This window comes from Aphelocoma coerulescens, chromosome 3 (assembly GCF_041296385.1).
Source record: "Aphelocoma coerulescens isolate FSJ_1873_10779 chromosome 3, UR_Acoe_1.0, whole genome shotgun sequence".
NCBI classification, from domain to species: domain Eukaryota; kingdom Metazoa; phylum Chordata; class Aves; order Passeriformes; family Corvidae; genus Aphelocoma; species Aphelocoma coerulescens.
In genome coordinates this window covers 123,169,509-123,188,263 of record NC_091016.1, presented here as the reverse complement: position 1 = coordinate 123,188,263, position 18,755 = coordinate 123,169,509, and the positions used below count along the sequence as shown (strand labels likewise).

The 18,755-nt window shown below is 49.9% G+C and overlaps 1 protein-coding gene across 1 annotated transcript; it reads left to right on the top strand.

Annotated features, from left to right (window-relative positions):
* Positions 1-775: 775 nt before the first annotated feature.
* Positions 776-18,377, top strand: LOC138107447 (serine protease 55-like). The gene is made up of 6 exons (XM_069008669.1): positions 776-884; positions 1,735-1,924; positions 2,778-3,025; positions 5,868-6,004; positions 16,553-16,780; positions 18,294-18,377. The coding sequence occupies exons 1-6, from the start codon at positions 776-778 to the stop codon at positions 18,375-18,377; spliced, it is 996 nt and encodes a 331-aa protein (XP_068864770.1).
* The last annotated feature ends 378 nt before the right edge of the window (positions 18,378-18,755 follow it).

Genomic DNA, 18,755 nt, shown 5'->3' with positions numbered 1-18,755 from the left:
ACTGAATTATTTACTGACACCTTTGGTTTGGTTTTGATTTTGATTTGATAGTTTTGATTTGGCATTTTTTGAAAATTTTCCTTTGACAGAGCTGCTGCTTTCTCCTACAAACACAGAATGCCAGGATGGTTTGGGTGGGAAGGGACCTTGAATATCATCTCATCCCACCCCCTGCCACGGGCAGGGACACCTTCCACTATCCCAGGTTGCTCCAAGCCCCATCCAGCCTGGCCTTGGACACTTCCAGGGGTGGGGCAACTCTCCTGGTCCTGTTTAAGTGCACGCAAGTCAATACTGCAGGCATGGTGTAACTAGAGGATTAACAATTAACAATTAACAAAATTACCAGGAAGTGAGAAAATTACAGGAAATGCTGATAGGCTTCAGAGCTGAAGTTGAAAGCTGATGCAGGACCAGCTCCTGAGGTCCTCAAAGGTGGTTCAAGATCCAGCAAGGGCTACAGCACCCAGCTCATGAAATCCACCCTTGCCAAATTGTGTGAGGTTAGTCCAGGATGCAAACAGGAATTTCACTTCTGCCCCATCCCAACAGAGCTAAAGGAAATCACAAACCTTTTGGAGATCCCTGAGCTTTCCCTCAGTGAACCTTTTGCCTTAGGAAGGAACATCCGACTGCTGCACCAACAGGAACGAGCAGGTGCTGTGATGTCACCCAGGGTTGTGTTGACATGGAATGCAGGCGATGTCCTGAGGTGTCTGCAGAGGCATCGCTGCTCCGAGAGCTGTGGAATAGTGTCGGCCCAGGATGGATTGAGATGCTGCTCCTTACCCTCTCCTGTTTAGCTTGCCTGACCAGCAGTGTCCAGGCAGGTTTTGTTTCTCAGCATTCTCAGCGCAGAGGAGATGCAGGATATTCACACGTGGGTAAGTGAAACAGGCCTTGGCTTATTCCTTCTGCTGAGGGAATAAAGGTGTGGCCAGTGCCCCAGCCTGATGCATCTTCCAGTCCTTAAACAAGGATTTTAGCCCACCTGCCTATGGGAAATGGTCAGTGGTCCCTCCCATGCCAAATGCCTGGGCAGTGCTTGGGTGAGTTTAGGTTTGGGGAGGTGACAGGAATGTCAGGGGCTTTGGCAGAGGTCAAATAACAGATCCAAGGAGGGCATTCTTACCCTTTACTCTGCTGAGACCCCACCTGCAGAGCTGCCTCCAGCCGTGGGGTCCAACATCAGGAGGATGTGGAGCTGCTGGAGTGGAGGCCATGGAGATGCTCCAAGGGCTGGAGCCCCTCTGCTCTGGAGCCAGGCTGGGAGAGCTGGGGGTGTTCACCTGGAGAAGAGAAGGCTCCAGAGAGACCTCAGAGCCCCTTCCAGTGCCTAAAGGGGCTCCAGGAGAGCTGGAGAGGGACTTGGGACAAGGGATGGAGGGACAGGACACAGGGAATGGCTTCCCACTGCCAGAGGGCAGGGATGGATGGGATATTGGGAAGCAATTGTTCCCTGTGAGGGTGGTGAGGCCCTGGCCCAGGGTGCCCAGAGAAGCTGTGGCTGTCGCTGGATCCCTGGAAGTGTCCAAGGCCAGGTTGGATGGGGTTTGGAGCAAACTGGTCTGGTGGAAGTTGGAGTTGGAATGGAGCTGGAAAAATTATCTTTAAATCCCTTCCAATCCCAAGCATTCTGTGATTCCGTGTTTCAGTGACTCTCTGGTTATTTCTGTCTCAGGGCACAGGCTGTGACACTGCTGAACGTGCCCAACACGTCCCTTTTTTACCCAGGGTGTGGCCTCCGACCATCCTACGAGTCCTTCCAGAAGACTGGCAAGAGGATTGGCACAGGGACACACGTCAAGCCTGGGGAATTTCCATGGCACGTGAGCATCCAGAGCCACGGGAAGCACATCTGTGGAGGCACCATCATCAGTGCACTGTGGATTTTAACAGCGGCCCACTGCTTTGCAGAAGAGCTGTGAGTGCTCCAGGGGTGGGAGGGCAACCCAGGCACAGTGGGGGGATGGCATTCCTCCTGGTGGGTGCAGGATGTGCATCTCCTGGGGGTCACGTGCCACATTTATGTGACTGAGCCCTGAAAACAGGGATTGTCTCCTTTGGGGGAAACAGGCCCATTTTTGAACACAGAAATGTGCAGAGATCTGCACAACGAGGAGAAGCAGAAGGGGAATACTTTGAGGGGTGGCCTGAGCAGCCTTGGATAAATGCCCCTGATGCTGTCCTGATGGCCCCAGGCATTTCTGGTGCATCTACACCTGTTGCAGTACCTTGTAAAAGATGACATATTCCATTCTAGCTCATTCTATCCCCCAAATTACCTTTGCTTTCACACAGCAAAGACCTTCACCTCATGGAGACTCTGAATTTAAAACCCTGAATTCTGGATAAATCAACTCCGTGCAGTGCCCAGGGGCAGAGTCCAACCCTCTGTGAGCCCCCTCCAAACTGTGGCAGGTCCGAGAGCCGAGACTGCTCAGTGACAAATGACCTGTGGCAGCAGAGCCTGGAGCAGCTGGCTGGGGACAGCAGGGTCTGAGCAGCCAGCCCAGGGCACAGAGATCCAAGAGATCCAGCCCATTCCATCTGTTTGGTAGGGAGTGGGTTATTTATAACCTGGCTGCCTTCACGTTCTACCTCTGCACCTCTCTGCCCTGGAAATCATCCTTGCCTAGGAGTGAGGGTAAATTTCAGGGATATTTGTAGCTGAACTGCCTGAGCCATCACCCTGCCCTGCTCTGGGGGAAGAGGAACCAACCTTTATAACCCAAATCCTTCATGTTTGCTATGTCTCCACTCCTTCTGCTTTTAAGGCCAGCAGATCTGACGGTGGCAGTGGGGGGAGTTGACCTCAGCCGCCCACTGGAAGAGCACAACCCAGACAGCCTGATCCTGCACGAGGAATTCAACAGAACCAGCTTGCAAAATGACATTGCCCTCATCCTGCTCAGCAATCCCATCGAGTTCAGCAAGGAGAAAATTCCCATCTGCCTGCCCTTCATGTGTGACATGGACACGTGGCAGCACTGCTGGGCTGCTGGCTGGGAGAACACAAGTGCAGGTGAGGCGCTGGGGGAGATGCATTTGCTAATGGAAGATGGATTTTATCCACTTAAAGTGGATATTGTCTCCCATGAGGGGTTTCCCAGACAAAGTTCCACTCCCCACCTCCCTGGTTAACGCATCCAGACCCCCCCCCCCCCCCCCCAGCCTCAGTTCCCTGTTCAGGGCAAGAACCAGTTGCCCACAGACTCCCAGAGCAAAATCTGGGACCTATTTTGTCACCACCTCCAAAATTTGGAACCTCTTTTTGGCACCCACATTAAGACAAGCTCCACCCTGGTGGGTAAATTAGCACAGAATCATGGAATTATTTGGGTGTTGGAAGGGACCTTAAAGCTCATCTCATTCCAACCCCCTGCCATGGGCAGGGACACCTTCCACTAACCCTGGTTGCTCAGAGCCCCATCCAGCCTGGACTTGGACACTTCTCACCTTGTGGGATCCTTGTGGATAACTTCCAGCTTGGGATATTCTATGAATCACCCAGTTAGGCTGGGTCTAAAGTGGTCTGGACTAAGGGAAGTGAAGGTCTGGGGCTATCTTTGGCTTAATGCCTCCATGAGCTGGACTGACTCATTGGTTCTGGCCACTCCTTCCTTCACTCACTTAGAACTGCAGATTGCTGTTGCTAATTGCTCTCATTTAAGCCCTAATTAAAGCAGTTCCAGCACTGATTGTGACCCAAAATGTCTGTCCTGAACCAATGTCACTAAATAGCCAATCAGTTGTTTCATTATTGGAAAGAATTAATCAGGACTGGGAGGACAGGGGAGGGCCTTGGAGCTTGAGTGCTCCTTCCCAGGATGCAGTAAGTGAATATTCCATTTAACCCTTGCTATTCTGCTCCAAAGGGTTGCTGTTTTTTCCATGAAACTCTGCATTTGCCTTCTTAGGCTTCATTTTCCTCACACAACAGTAACACACAACCCTGTTATAGCTGTGAAACTCTCCCATTTCACCAAGGTAACGTGTTCCTAGAACAGAGTGGCCACTGCAGAGACCCTCTGCAGGATTTCTCTTGAGCTCCTCTGTGCAAAATCCCTGGAGCAGCTCCGGGGATCGGCTCTGTGCCGCTGTGTGGTCTCAGCTGACACAGATTCTGCTTCCAAAAATTGGTGTCAACGTGCTCAGCCCGGGCACCCCCCACCCTCTGTCTGGGAGAGGCTTCAGGAAAAATACAGCAGAAGCTGAGTGTGGTGAGAGGGGGGTGTGACGGTGTGAAATGGGCAAAGGCAAAAAATACAGGATCATAGAGTGGTTTGGGTTGGAAGGGACCTTAAAGCCCATCCCACCCCCTGCCATGGGAAGGGACACCTTCCACTACCCCAGGTTGCCCCAAGCCCCAGTGACCAGCCTGGCCTTGGACACTTTCCAGGGATCCAGGGGCAGCCACAGCTTCTCTGGGCACCCTGGGCCAGGGCCTCACCACCCTCACAGGGAACAATTCCTTCCCAATATCCCATCCATCCCTGCCCTCTGGCAGTGGGAAGCCATTCCCTGTGTCCTGTCCCTCCATCCCTTGTCCCAAGTCCCTCTCCAGCTCTCCTGGAGCCCCTTTAGGCACTGGAAGGGGCTCTGAGGTCTCTCTGGAGCCTTCTCTTCTCCAGGCTGAACACCCCCAGCTCTCCCAGCCTGGCTCCAGAGCAGAGGGCCCCCACCTCCCTGGAGATTCCTACACCAAAGCATTTTCATCTTTGGGCACTTCTGTCTTAGCTGGAAAAGGGACGTGACTTTTTATCGTTAGATCTTGTCACCGAGTCCCAGTTTCCTGAAGGTTCTGGGAGGATTTAGCTCAGTGAAATAGAGAAGAAGGGGTGAGTTTCAAATCATCTGGAGATCTCAGCCTTATCCTTCAGACTCAGATTCACTTTAGAGAGAAACATGGGTGAGATCCGTGGGGTTTCCAAGTGGCCCAGCACATTTTCAGTCTTTTTGTCACTTGTGGGTGCCAGCTGTGATTTCTGTATTCCCACCCCAAGGGAAGAGTAAAGCAGATACTTCCTTTGTGTGCTGCCATCCTGAGAGCCTCTTTGTGAAGATACAGCTGGGAGAGGCATGGCCTTGTAGTCCTCCCCAGGGTAAACAATGTTTCCATTGGATATCAGGGAAAAAATTCTTCCCTGGAAGAGTTGTTGGGCATTGGAACAGCTATGCAGGGCAGTGCTGGAGTCCCCATCCCTGGAGGGATTTCAAAGCTGTGTGGATGTGGCACCTGGGGACATGGGTCAGTGGTGGCCTTGGCAGTGCTGGGGGAGTGGTTGGACTGGATGATCTTAAAGGTTGTTTCCAATGTAAGTTATTCCATGATTCTGTAATTCTAAGATTAGAATTCTGGGGAAAGCTCAGTGGACTTAGACCTGCAGGGGCTTGCACAGGATCTCATGAAGAGCCCCTCAGGCTGAGTTCCCAAAAAATCACGAGTGAGAAACCCCAGGTGTGCAGTGCAGCTCATCTCAGGTCATCACTGAGACCACCAGCAGGACAATCCAGCCCTTTGGGGGTTTCCCAGCAGTCTGGCAGCCCTGCAAGTGTTCCAGGCCAGGCTGGACAGGGCTTGGAGCAACCTGGGATAGTGGAAGGTGTCCCTGGGTGGAATGAGATGATCTTTAACATCCCTTCCAAAACAAACCATTCTGGGATCCTGTGATAAACTCAGGAGCACAAACATAATTGCCAGCACTTGGGGATCCCCTGTAAGCCCCGGTGACCCCAAGATCCTACAGTTCTGCCCAGAGACCCCATTGCCCTGAGATGCTTTAGAAATCCAGCTGAGATCCTTCCCAAGGAAGTCTCCAGTTGCTCTGCAGCTTTGTTGATCCTTCTCTTCTCATTTGCCGCAGCATCCCACGTGCTGCAGAAAACACAGATGAAGCTCATCAGCAGGGAGAAGTGCCTGGAGCAGATCCCACACCTTGTGGGGAGCGTGATGTGTGCTGAGACGGAGCAAGGAGGAGGAGGAGGAGGAGGAGGCTGCCAGGTAAAGGGACCAGCATTCCTGGTCTGCTTCATGGCCAGGTTACAGCTGGAAAGGAGACAGGAATGGTTGTCCATGAGGTTCAAGGCAAAAGAACTGGGAGGGAGGTTTAATCTGGGAGTGTTTAATTTAAATATTAAAAACATTTCTCAGGTGAGGCCTTGGCTCTGACCCAAATATGCTTGGTTGGTCTGTGGGTGCCAGAACGAGTCACATCTTGTGGCAGTGGGTTGGTGACAGAGAATGAGGGACTTTACAAGCTAAATTATAAAGAATTTGAGCTGACACAAACACCCAAGTGAGGCAAAACTCACTCCGAACTTGTGCCCTCAGAACACATTCCACCCCCAGGATCACTGTCCTGGTGTCAAACGAAGTCTGGACGCCAAAAACCACTTTGTCTTTCATAGCATCCAACTTCCAACCCCTCTCCTGAGCGCCTGGCAAGGACTGGGCTCTCCTGCAGCCTCTGGTTCCAGACTGAGATTTCCGTCCTCCACTGGGCAATGGTTTCCTCGGTTTGGGTTGGACAGGGCCTTAAATCTCATCCAGTTCCAACCCCCTGCCATGGGCAGGGACATCTTCCACTGGACCAGGTTGCTCCAAGCCCCATCCAGCTGTATTTTAGATATATCCATGGGTTTGGAGGGGGCTGGATGGGCAGACACATGGATGAACATCTCCATCCTGTAGGAATTACTCATTGAAGGAACTAAATCAGCACCCAGGACAGAGAGAGAGGCAGAGGGTACAAGAACTGTGGGCAGCCAAGGGATGTTTACTTTGCCAAATGATGTTTCAGAGCCTCTGCCTCTGAAACTATTCAAGGAGGGACTTTCACCTCCATTAAATTCAATCAAAAAGTCTTAAAAAGGAACCTGCTACAGGATAACATTAACAGGATTAAAGAATGCACTGCCGAGCCCAGCCTGAAGTTCTGTGGGTGAATGATGCTGGTGAAACAGCAGGAATGCTTGTTCCCAGCAAAATGAATGTTCTGGATTCAGAAAGCTGATGAAGAAGCTATTTTGATCCACAATAATGTCAGAGTCATCTGAGGAATGAAGCAGGAATGTGAGCTTTCCAAGCAGTGGAAGCACACGAGCTTTGCATGAGTGATAATGCTCAGAATCCAGCATCTCCCTGTTTGTAGTGGGATCTTGACCAGGCAGGAATTCTTGTAAACTGGAATAAAGAGAACAGGACAAAACCAGAGCTGAGGATAGAAGTGGTGCTTTTCAGGGATGAAAAAAGTGACAAGACTTGTCACCAGATTTTGCTGATTTGCTGGCAGGGAAGTGTTTTGCTGCTGGATGGTTTCCTGGCTTTCTGGGAAGTGCTGGTTAAAGCCATGGAGGTCACTTTTGGCCTCACTGGGCTGGGTCAGAAACCTGATGGCTTCTCTGTAGTGAGCTGCCTGGTCATGGCCTGGGACAGGACAGAGCTGAACCTGATGCTTCTTCTGCAGCAGGGACCACTGGGCAGAATCCCAGAATTATTTAGGTTGGAAAAGACCTCCAAGATCACTGAGTCAATCCTGTGACCAATCCCCACCTCGTCACCCAGCCCAGAGCACTGAGTGCCACATCCAGGCCTTCCTTGGACACCTCCAGGGATGGGGACTCCAAACCTCCCTGGGCAGCCCATTCCAATGCCTGACCACTCTCACTGTGAGGAAATTGTTCCCAATATCCAATCTAAACCTCCCCTGGCACAGCCTGAGGCTGTTTTCCCTCATCCTGTCCCTGTTCCCTGGGAGCAGAGCCTGACCCCCCTGGCTGCCCCCTCCTGTCAGGGAGTTGTGCAGAGCCACAAGGTCCCCCCTGAGCCTCCTTTGCTCCAGGCTGAGCCCCTTTCCCAGCTCCCTCAGCCGCTCCTGGGGCTCCAGCCCCTTCCCCAGCTCCGTTCCCTTCCCTGGACATGCTCCAGCCCCTCAATGCCCTTCTTGGAGCAAGGGGCCCAGAACTGGACAATCCATCTGCACTGTGGGCAGTGCAGGCTCTCAGGCTATGATTGTCTGTAAGGATTACAGGGTTTGTGTCAGAGGAGAGTGAGGCCAGATTTCAAAAGACCCAAATCCTTCACATCCTCATCTCTGTCATGGAGACAGAGCAGCCCTGGGCATGGTGTTGGTCTGTGCCAACCAGCTGTCTCCTGGAGGACTTCCAGGCTCCAGCTCTTGCATGGATCAGGAGCCACCCACGAGTCACTGTGGAGAGGCCAGGAAGGATTAGCTGGGCAAGGCAGAGATTCCTGGTCAGGGAACAAGCCCTGGAGATGCTGAGTTTGCTCCGGTAGCTGTGGCCCCAGGAACTCTGGACACAGAGGAGATAAAAGCCTGATGTTAACCTTTCCTGGGATTTGCTGAGGATCAGGATATGTGTTTTCATGTCCAAAGCCAGCCTAAGGCAGGCAAGTTGCTGGACTCGAGGTTGTAAATCCACATGATCCCCATCTGGATCCAAATCTGTGAGCTGTGATGGTGAGAACAACTTTTTACATGGGGAGACAGTGACAGGACAAAGGGGAATGGTTTTAATCCAGAAGAGAGATTTAGATGGGATATTAGGAAGGAATTCTTCCCTGTGAGGGTGGTGAGGCCTTGGCACAGGTGAAGCTGTGGGTGCCCCATTCCTGGGAGTGTCCAAGGCCAGGTTGGACAGGGCTTGGGGCAACCTGGGATAGTGGAAGAAATTCCTCCTGATGCCCAACCTGAACCTCCCCTGGTGCAGCTTGAGGCCATTCTATGAACAGAAAGGCCATGAATAAAAAGGCTCAGACATTTCACCAGCTGCCTTCATACCAGACCAGCCTAATTTGTGGATAACTGACCATATTCCTCTAATAACTCAAGGAGATTGAATAGCAGAGCTCCCAAGTATTTGTACTTTAAAAAAAAAATAATCTATTCCCTTAAAAAGAAAAATCTATTCTATCCCAATTCCCTGGCAGTTCTGCAGACAAATATATGGATTGGCTGGGAATTAACACTACCAGGAGCCATAATTGACTTATAGTTCTATTTAGTCATAAACATTAACATTAATGGATGTTCAGGGGGTACAAGTGCTAAAGAACAGACACTGGAGATGGCCTATGTATTATTTTTTTGTGTGCTACATTTCTTCCATGACCCCATGAACCACAACTGATGTCTCATTCCTTGCTTTCTTAAGCGTCTTTTGTTAGGCTCTGATGCAACGGTAACTTGAACAATAATTAGAGTATAAGGGGCTCACAAAGCAAATGCCTCCTTCAGTGCCTTCCCTGCCCAGGCAAAATTCAGTAAATGGCCCAATTATAGTTCTGAGGGGCTGTGGGGGGAGCTCTGATGTGGTGATTAGGACAAAGTGTGTTCAGCTGGAGTCAGAGGTCACCTACAGTTCAGCAGCACATGAAGGGAGGCCAGGCCCTGCTCTGATTTCGTGGGAAGGAATCGTTGTGTGACCCCCAAGAGCAGTGGGGTGGTTCCAGCTCAGGTGAGTCCCGGGCTGCAGGTATCCACTGCCTCCCACAGCCTGCAGCAGGAGTGGATTTTGGCCATAAATCACACAGTGGTTAGGGTACAAAAAGTACCTTAAAGCTCATCTGGTTCCAATCTTCTGCTATCCCAGGTGGCTCCAAGCCCCATCCAGCCTGGCCTTGGACACTTCCAGGCATCCAGGGGCAGCCACAGCTTCTCTGGGCACCCTGTGCCAGGGCCTCCCCACCCTCACAGGGAAGAATTCCTTCCCAATTTCCCATCCAACCTTGCTTTCTGTCAGGTTAAAGCCATTCCCCCTTGTCCCATCTCTGAAAATCCCCTTTACAGCCTCTGGGATGCTCAGGGCTCTCACCCCACAGAGCTGGAGCAAAAGCAGCAGTTGTTATGCAAACCCGGATGGGGTTTTCCCAGCCATTTCATGAGTGTCTATTTTATAACCATCAGCATCTACAGAACCGTCTTTCCACCAACAGGGAGACAAAAGCCCTGCTGCTGGGAGTCACTGAGATGGTTTTAAGCATCTGTGTTAAAATGAGATCAAGCCCTGTGAGTGTGTTTATTGCTCCCCGTGAACTGAAATCAAGCTGAAGGGGTTAAGATCACAGGGAGACACCTGGCTCCAAGGCAGGACAGTTGCCTGCATTTAATTCTCCATTAGATAGCCCAGGATATCCCCTGGTATCCCACTGCTCCCACCTCAAACCATGCCCCAGTGACTGCAATGGGAGCCTGACACTTGCCCTGGAAAAGCTCTGGCATCCTTTCACAAGGTCTTGAATCCTTTTGCTGGTCTTAACATGGCCCCAAAACTGCCAAGAAAGACTTGTGAAATATAATTTTTTTTAAGAAAAAGAGCCTGCCAATGAAAATTGTGTTTTTATAGGTAACTATCATGGATTCAAGGAGAAGAGCACAAACCAGGATAGTGTGGTCAGTCCCTGAACAGAGGTGGAAAATGATGGTCTGGCTGCAGTCTGGAGGGATAGGGAGTATCCACAGGAGCTCTTGAGGTTTTAAGTTCTTCTGCCTATCAGTTAAAGGTTTCCTGGAAGCCAGGAGTCACAACTATCCCCATTTCAGTCCAAAGTTATTACAAACTGCACAAAAGTACTTTATTATTGTATCTTAATAATAGAATCACAGAACCACTGAGGCTGGAAAGGCCCTCTGAGATCATCGAGTCCAACCATTATCCCAGCACTTCCAAGGCCACCACTGCTCCATGTCCCCAAGTGCCACATCCACCTGTTCTCTGAACATTTCCAGGGATGGGGACTCCACCACTGCTCTGGGCATCTTTGCCAGGGCTGGACAACCCTTTCAATGAAAATGTTTTTCCTAATATTCAATCTAAACCTCCCCTGGTGCAACCTGAGGCCGTTTCCTCTTATCCTATTGAACAGAGTGATCTGCTCCCCATCCTTGTCATGGATTTCCCATCACTGAACTATCGCTACCACCATGAGGTGGTTTTTATTTCCCCAAGGGACAGATTGCTTTAAGCAGGAAGGTGTCCTGGGAAGCCCCAGAACAGAGCAGTGGAGAGGCGTTTCTGCATTTGCAGTCCCTTCAGTTTTCTTCTGAAGGGTCCTTTGATGTGCAGCTCCAAGAATCAGAACACTTTTCCCGTGGCCTGTGATTTTACAGGGCTTTCATCACTTTACCATTTTATGATGTGGGCGGACAAGTGAGCGCATTCAGGCTCTGATGGCGTCATTCTTTAATACGGGAAAAGTTAATTCCCCATGCAAGAACCTGGGATGATGATGAGGATGATGTTGGGTGTCTCTTCTGCTTTCTTCCTCTGGGTCGTAGCTTTTGGTCCCTCAAACTGAAGCTGTTTGGGAGTCCAGCATGGCTTTGTGTGCCTGCTGGGGAACAGAACTCCTCTGGATCCAGCTGAACACAAAATCCCAGCTTGCCCTGGGAGTGGGGAGTGGCTGTGATGGCTCAGAGGAGCCGCTTCTCATTCAATGACAGCTTTGAGGGAAAGCTGTGACTCACAGGCACATCCAAATTCTTTGAAGGAGTTGCCAAGCGTGTTGAAGAGGGTGGTCCAGCCATCAAACACATTCTAAGATTCCCAAAACTCTTGTAAGGAGATTCCTCACCAAAGGCTCCTGGAGAAACTGAGCTGTCATGAAGTGGAAGGGATTTGAACAGAGAAAGAACTTACAAGGAGAGTTGTGTTGGCATCCATGCAGGGAATTTTGATGTCCCAGGAGGGCAAATGCCAAGATGACCAAGTTGACCAATGCCACAGCATTCTTCAAAGTGGTCAAAGTGAATGGTGGCTGTGCAGAGGCGCAGCACGTCCCATTATACTGGAGGTTAAAACAGCAGCTGCAGCTCATTATTGATAAAGAAAAAGGAATGGATATATGGAGAAGCAATTCCAGCTGTACACTTGCCATAGTAGGCTCTAATTCAGCTATTACCATGTCAGAAGAACTGTGGGTAGTCCTTCAAAAACATCAGCTTGAGGCTCTGGGGAGGTCAAAAGGGCAACGAGAGCATTAGGAGTTATTAGGACAGGAATAGGTAGCAAAGCAAATGTGTTGTGCCAGAGCACTACTCCTGGGAGCTTCCCTGTGTGTGATTCCTGTCCACTCCATCTGAGAAAGGAGTGGTAATTTCAGAAAAGGAGGAAAGTAGAACAGGATGGATGAACAGGGACATGGAAGAGCTCAGGGGAGCTCTTAAGGGGAGCAGCACAGGGAATAGCAGAGCAAGACTCTGATGCTTTGTAGGAGAGGTGTCTGATGGGGATGTGGCACATTTCCGACCTCATGGGCAGCACAGAGAGGAGTCGAGCGCTGTCCTCGTGTCACCGCTGCTCCAAACACATGAAGGAGGGGTGTCAGACGGCCCTATCAGGCAGCAGATCTACAACAACGAGAAGGAAGTGTTTTTTCATCCATCAGATAATTAAACCATGGGAGTCGCTGACCAGGATGTTGTGGGTATTTATCCTCAGGGATAAATGGATTCAAAAAGCAATTAGGTAATTTCCTGGATGAAGATCTCTCTGAGGCCATTAACCGCTGGGATGTAAATACAACTCTGTAAATACTTGTCCTGTTCCTCGTTCTCCTCCCCTGAGCACTTGCTGCGGATAACAGACAGAGACAGGAGGCTGGGCCACACGGGCTCGGCCAGAGGCTACTGAACTGTCTGTGCCACCACGGTCACTAATGGCCCCTGCTGACATCACAGTGGGTGGATTTGGGCTGTGTCCTCCCATTTTCCAGCCAGGGGATGGATGGACAGAGGAGCTGAAGGTTCTCGAAGGGTTTGTGTGAGAGGAGTCCAGGTTCCCTGTGTTACCTGGTGCATTTCTGATACCTGCACATTAACGTGGCCGCAGCCTCCTTCCTCCCGCTTTAAAGACAGCTGGAAACAACCAGGCAAATGATGTTTGCCACAGCCTTTGCCTCCAGCAGCCAGGACAGCTCTGATGGGCGCTGTTGTTATTCCCGGTGTTGTTATTCCTGTGCTGATTGTCTCCAATTTGCACAGAACTCACCAACGTGAAAATGCAACCAGCAATGACTTGCAGGGATTGTGCATCCACCTAATGAGGATCAGATGAGTTGTTCTCCCACCCCCAGAGCTTCTCCCACCTCGGAAGATTTATGTGGATGAGCGTGTTTGTTCTGATCAATGACTGTGCTGCAGACACGAATACAAATGTAAAAGAGAGATTACACTTTTGATCCAAAGCCCACTAAAGGCAGCAGAAAGGATCCTGGTGCTCACAAAAAAAAAAAAAAAAAAAAAAAAAAAGGTTTTGGCCTCAGTGAAAAAGATGAAATTTTTGGTCAGCTTCAGTGAACAAAGCACCTTGTTAGGCAGTGACAGATTTTATACAACCCACAGCTATTTATCAGTGAATGTATCATTGCTTTCACCTCTCCTAATGGGAGGATTAACACGTTTAAGGCAGGAATTCAGCACCAGATCTGATTTGTTGCACTTGCTTTTCACTCATCTTCGAGATGACAAGAAACATGAAACAGAAGCAAAGCTGCTATTTTTAGGTGATTTTTGTCTATCCAGAAAGTTGGCACTTAGAGGGAAAAGCAGGAGCAGGTGTCTGGTGTGTGCTGCTGACCAGGAGAGTTTCACCACCAGGATACAGGAGCCTGAAAAAGCAGCATTTAATAATTCTTCGCTCCTCAGAGTCGTTAACCTGAGCGTTCATTAAATTAGCGTTGCTGGAAGCATCACAGAGCTGAGATAATTGTCCCAGCACTCAAAAACTCGCTCCTCCCACACCCTCTCCTACACAAGGATGGAAAACCTTGGGCCTGCGTTCCTGAGAGCTTAAGGTGGATACAGGGATATTCAGAAGTGTCCAAGGACTGAATATATTTTCTCCCTGTAAAAACCAGGCTCCCGATTCATCTGGGCTGCTGCTGTAATTATGTGAGCAAGATTATCACATGGAGAGGATGACTTGGCCCATTTTGTGCTAAAATCCTCATGTTAAATAGCTGAAATTAAGAGAAATGGCGTGTGAGAAGTAGCACCGAGGAAGCAGAGCAGCTCAGCCCATGTGGAAAGGGATCTGAAGGAGGATTTGGGATTGTGGATTATGGAAATTGATTCGCCGCTGCTGCCTGGGCTGTCAGAACATTCCTGAGCTCCCTCTCTGCCCAAAAGTTTTAAATCACCGATCCCCCAAGCCCTGCGGACACATCCCCCTTTCCCCACCAACCAGGCAGGGAACCAAATGGACGTGGTTAAAGAGGAAAAGAGGGGAAGAGCAGATCTGATTTGAGAGGGAAACGGGGCGAGGCAGAGTTCAAACAGGGATCGCTGGCTCTGCCGCCGCCCCGTGCGAACCACATCCCTGGCCAGCCGCGGCTCTCCCGGCCATGAAACGCGGCAAGACAATTCCCCAGGGGACAGTCACAGGACACCAGGAACTCACTGGTGTTCCCATACCCCAGGAAGGAAGATCCTTTACAAGTGTGAACAGCCTCCAAATTGGAGGCTGAAACCGATCTGTGCAGGGGCTCGGCCGGTGCTGAAAATCTCCTTTTCCTGCTGGGAAAAAGCCGGCACGGAGCATCCCGGGCTGCCACTCTCCAGACTCCGCTCGTCATCCCCGTGTGGGAGGCTCCCAGCGCCTTCCTCTCGCCGCTAGGATAATGCGTTCGGCCCGTTCCTGCCCCGAGGGGATCCGCAGTGAAATCCCCGGTAATCGAATCGTGCGTGGATGCTCATTCATCCCCGCAGGATGCCACCGCCAAGGACGTCCGCAACGCGCGGCTCCAAGGTCGCTGCAAGGGCACCTCTGTGGTTTTCACGGGAATTCTTGGCTGAAATGGGGTGGGGGAATGTCTTTAGATGCTGAGGCTGAAGAGGGTCCAGCAGCACTGCTTGAGGTGCGAGGACGTGGCTACAATAACAACAAACAGTGTTGATTTTATGTTTGGATTCAACAGTCTGAAAGGTCTTTTCCAGCCTAAATGAGTTTATAAGTCTCTGATCTTTGTTGGTCCCTTCCAGCTCAGGACATTCTGTGATTCTATGAACATTTCCTCTGCATTTATCTTAATTTTTGCCTCCTGACTGAATACTGAACTGAAAAAAAAAAAAGGAAAAAAAAAATAAGAATATTAATGACCAAAGCCCTCCAGCTACTGGAGTGGGAATTCAGCCATAAACTACAGTGAGTGCTGATGAGCTGCACAGGGAACTTCAGCCTCTTCCTTGCTCGTTAATTAATGTGTGTTAGCTCAGGGTAGCTGCTGGCAGAAGGGGTTTCATCTGTTAATGACAAAGACATTTCCCAAAGTAGTGTGCAAACAGGGAAGGACAACATTTCCCAGTAAAGTTTGCTGCCTTGGGAAGTGGATTTGTGTAGAATTTGTTTACTACAACTGCTGGAGAAAGGGTGGAAAAAAGATTCAAACCCACTGTGGAAGGAAACTTATTTATAGCAGGGGCTGCACAGCGCTGAAGATGTCCTGGAAACTGGTTTGGCTTGGAAGGATCTAAAAAATCCTTTAGTTCCACCCCCTGCCATGGGCAGGGACACCTTCCACTAGCCCAGGTTGCTCCAAGCCCCGTCCAACCTGGCCTTGGACACTGCCAGTGACCCAGGGGCAGCCACAGCTTCTCTGGGCACCCTGTGCCAGGGCCTCCCCACCCTCACAGGGAACAATTCCTTCCCCATATCCCATCCATCCCTGCCCTCTGGCAGTGGGAAGCCATTCCCTGTGTCCTGTCCCTCCAGGCCTTGTCCCAAATCCCTCTCCAGTTCTGCTGGAGCCCATTTAGGGCCTGGAAGGGGCTCTGAGCTCTCCCTGGATCCTTCTGCAGGTGAACAGCCCCAGCTCTCCCAGCCTTCCCTCAGAAAAGTGCTGCACCTGCCTTGGGTAGATTTTATGCTGCTCTCTCTTCTCCCTGGGTTTGTGTCCAGAGATTCCAGAGCTAGATGTGCTCTTGGTGTTGCAGCTACAGCAGCCAACAGGAGAATATTCCTCTTTTTGAGGTGGCTGCATTTGAAGCCTTGCCCACACTGGGTGAGTGGTGGTTTTCCTTGCAGCGGTGGGAAAGTTTTCAAGCAAGTGACTGTGGCTTCAAGAAGGATTTGTCAGGATTATTTTTCATCTCCTGCCCAGTTTCTGGCTGCCAGCCCCCAAAATTCACAGTGGCAGGTACCCAGCACCTCCACACAGCAGCTTTGCAGAGAAGACAAGGACTGAGTGAGCAGTCACAGCAAATGTTCCTTTTCTCTCTGGGATGTTGTCTCTTGCTGACAGGTCTCAGGTATCCTCCTGGGGCCACAGGAGTGTGTGGAAAAGGCTGGGAATGACAGGGCAGTGCACTGAGCCAGAGCTTGGGACTGATCTCCTCCTCCTGCTTCTGAATCTCTTTATTCTGCAGGATCTCAGGGCTGAGCTGTGAAATTTTGAATGCAAATTCCCTTTTTTTCTCCCCAAATCCTCACGGACCTGAGACAGAGATTGATTCTCCCACTCAGCCTGTGGGAAGCAAATGCTCTGAGGGACCTGAGGTTTGACCCAGCTGTAACATTCCTCCTTCTGCCGCAGGTGGACGGCGGGGGACCTCTGGTCTGCAGCTACTGGGACACCATGAAGTGGTTCCAGGTCGGCATCGTCAGTGGAGGAAATCCAAACCACAGGATTTTAACATCTGTTTACAGCTACCAGGGCTGGATTGAGAAGGAAACAGCCATAAGGGGAAAACCTTTCTTCACCGAGGGTGTGGACAGTGGATCACATCTCAGGGTTGCTCGTTCCAGGGCTGGGACACGGATGGTGTTTCTGGAGTATTGTCTCCTTTTATTCATCTCTTTAATAGCAATTAAATTACCCTGAGAGAAGATTTTTGAAAATAAAAGTCAGAACTGCCACCTTATGCTTCCTTCTGAGGCCAACCTGCTCCATGTCACCGATGTGGACACAGGCACCAACAGGAGATGTCACCATGAGACAGGGAGTGAGGCAGAGGCCGGAGAAATGAAATGAAGGAGGCAGGACTTGGGCAAGAGGGGCCATAATCCTCTGGAAAACACGGATTTTCCACACTGCTGGGTCACGCAGGACTCGGTTGTTTGCTAAGCTCAGATGCAAAGCAGAGATGTGGCATCTGAAGGTGCTGATCCCCTTGGAAAGCTGAAACCCAGGGGGAGATGTTCATTTGCTCGTTACCATTAGTTGTTGTAGGATAACTCTGGGTTAGTGCATCTTACAGCTAATTATTAGCTGGACTAATTTATTTTAGGCTAATATTAACTAATTTTATTTTTACTGAGAGCACCTTCAGAGAGCTCAGCCCCTGCTCAGGTGCTGTCAAACCTCTGGGACAGAACCACTGAGGCCCTGGAAGAGGTTTCCCAGAGAAGCTGTGGCTGCCCCTGGATCCCTGGCAGTGTCCAAGGCCAGGCTGGATGGGGCTTGGATCAACCTGGGATAGTGGGAGGTGTCCCTGTCCATGGCAGGGGGTTGGAGCTGGATGATCTTTAAGGTCCCTTCCAACCCACATCATTTTAGGATTCTGTGAAATGTTTTGGAGCTATCCAGAAAATGCTGCTTATGGAAACCCCTCAGTCTAATAATTAATCAAAATTAATCCTGTGCAAGTCAATGGTAAAGCAAAAGCAAAGAGATTTTTTCCCCTCTGTTAGAGGTGGTTTTTCCTGCATTGCTGAGAGCTCCACATCCCAGCCCGAGCTGGGACTGAGCTGTTCCTTCATCCTAATACATGGTCCTTTATTGCTCTCCAGCATTCCAAATGTGTTCTGGTTTTCACAAGGAGGTTGTAGCTTTTCTTGGAGGTGATGGAGAAGGAGAGAGGCAACAAAGTCCCCTTCATGTCCCACCTTTGCATAAAAGCACCTGCAATTTGCAGCAGTGATAAAACCCAGTGAATGTGCAATGGGACAGAACCTCACAAATTGGTTTTAATTACCTTGATATTTTCTGGCTAGCTGGCAGAGAAGCCTTGTAAATGAGAATTAATTCATCTACCTTAAGCTAATGCAAACCCATCTTGGCATAAAAGTCAGCCTTTATTTTCTGTGTTATCTGAGCAGAAAATAATGCTTAATTATTATTAGTTCTGAGTAATGCTTATGAAAATTGCTCCACATTAATTTCACATGGCTGACTGGCTAATGGATGCATAAGGGTCTTGTAACCCTTTGCAAAAAGACTAATAAGAGCTAAAAACAACGGGAATATATTACTTTAACAGCTATTAGTAGCAGACAGTGTCTGCTGGCATTAATACCTATATTTATTTTCCTTTCTATTAATAATATATCAACAGATTCTGGAAGCCGTGGACGTCAGGAAATATTTCCTAATGTTGCAATCTCTTCAGCTGCAGAATTGTTTCCCCCAGAGGAAATGAGAGAAGTCCTCCTGCTTAAATTATTTTAATGTAGGGGTTGTATAAAGCACTTTTGTCTCCAGCACATGGCAGGGAAAAAGCCTGGGCTTACAGGGGCCTGCAAAACGACCCAGTAGGTCTTTTCCATCAGAAGCATTTGCAAATTGATCATGGCCTGTGCTAAATGAAGGCAGGGCGCTGCTGCTCTGGGTTTTGATTCATCCTGCTCTTGATTTATTCAATGGATTTGGGGAGAAGTTTGTGCTTGGTGCCTCAGTTTCCCTGCTTGTAAGTTGAGAGCATGAAAGGGGCTCTCACTTTGCTGTGTGGAAGCATCACTTCTGCAAGTTCAGAGCACCAAAGAAATAAACAGGAAAAACCTTTTCCTCCTTATTTAAA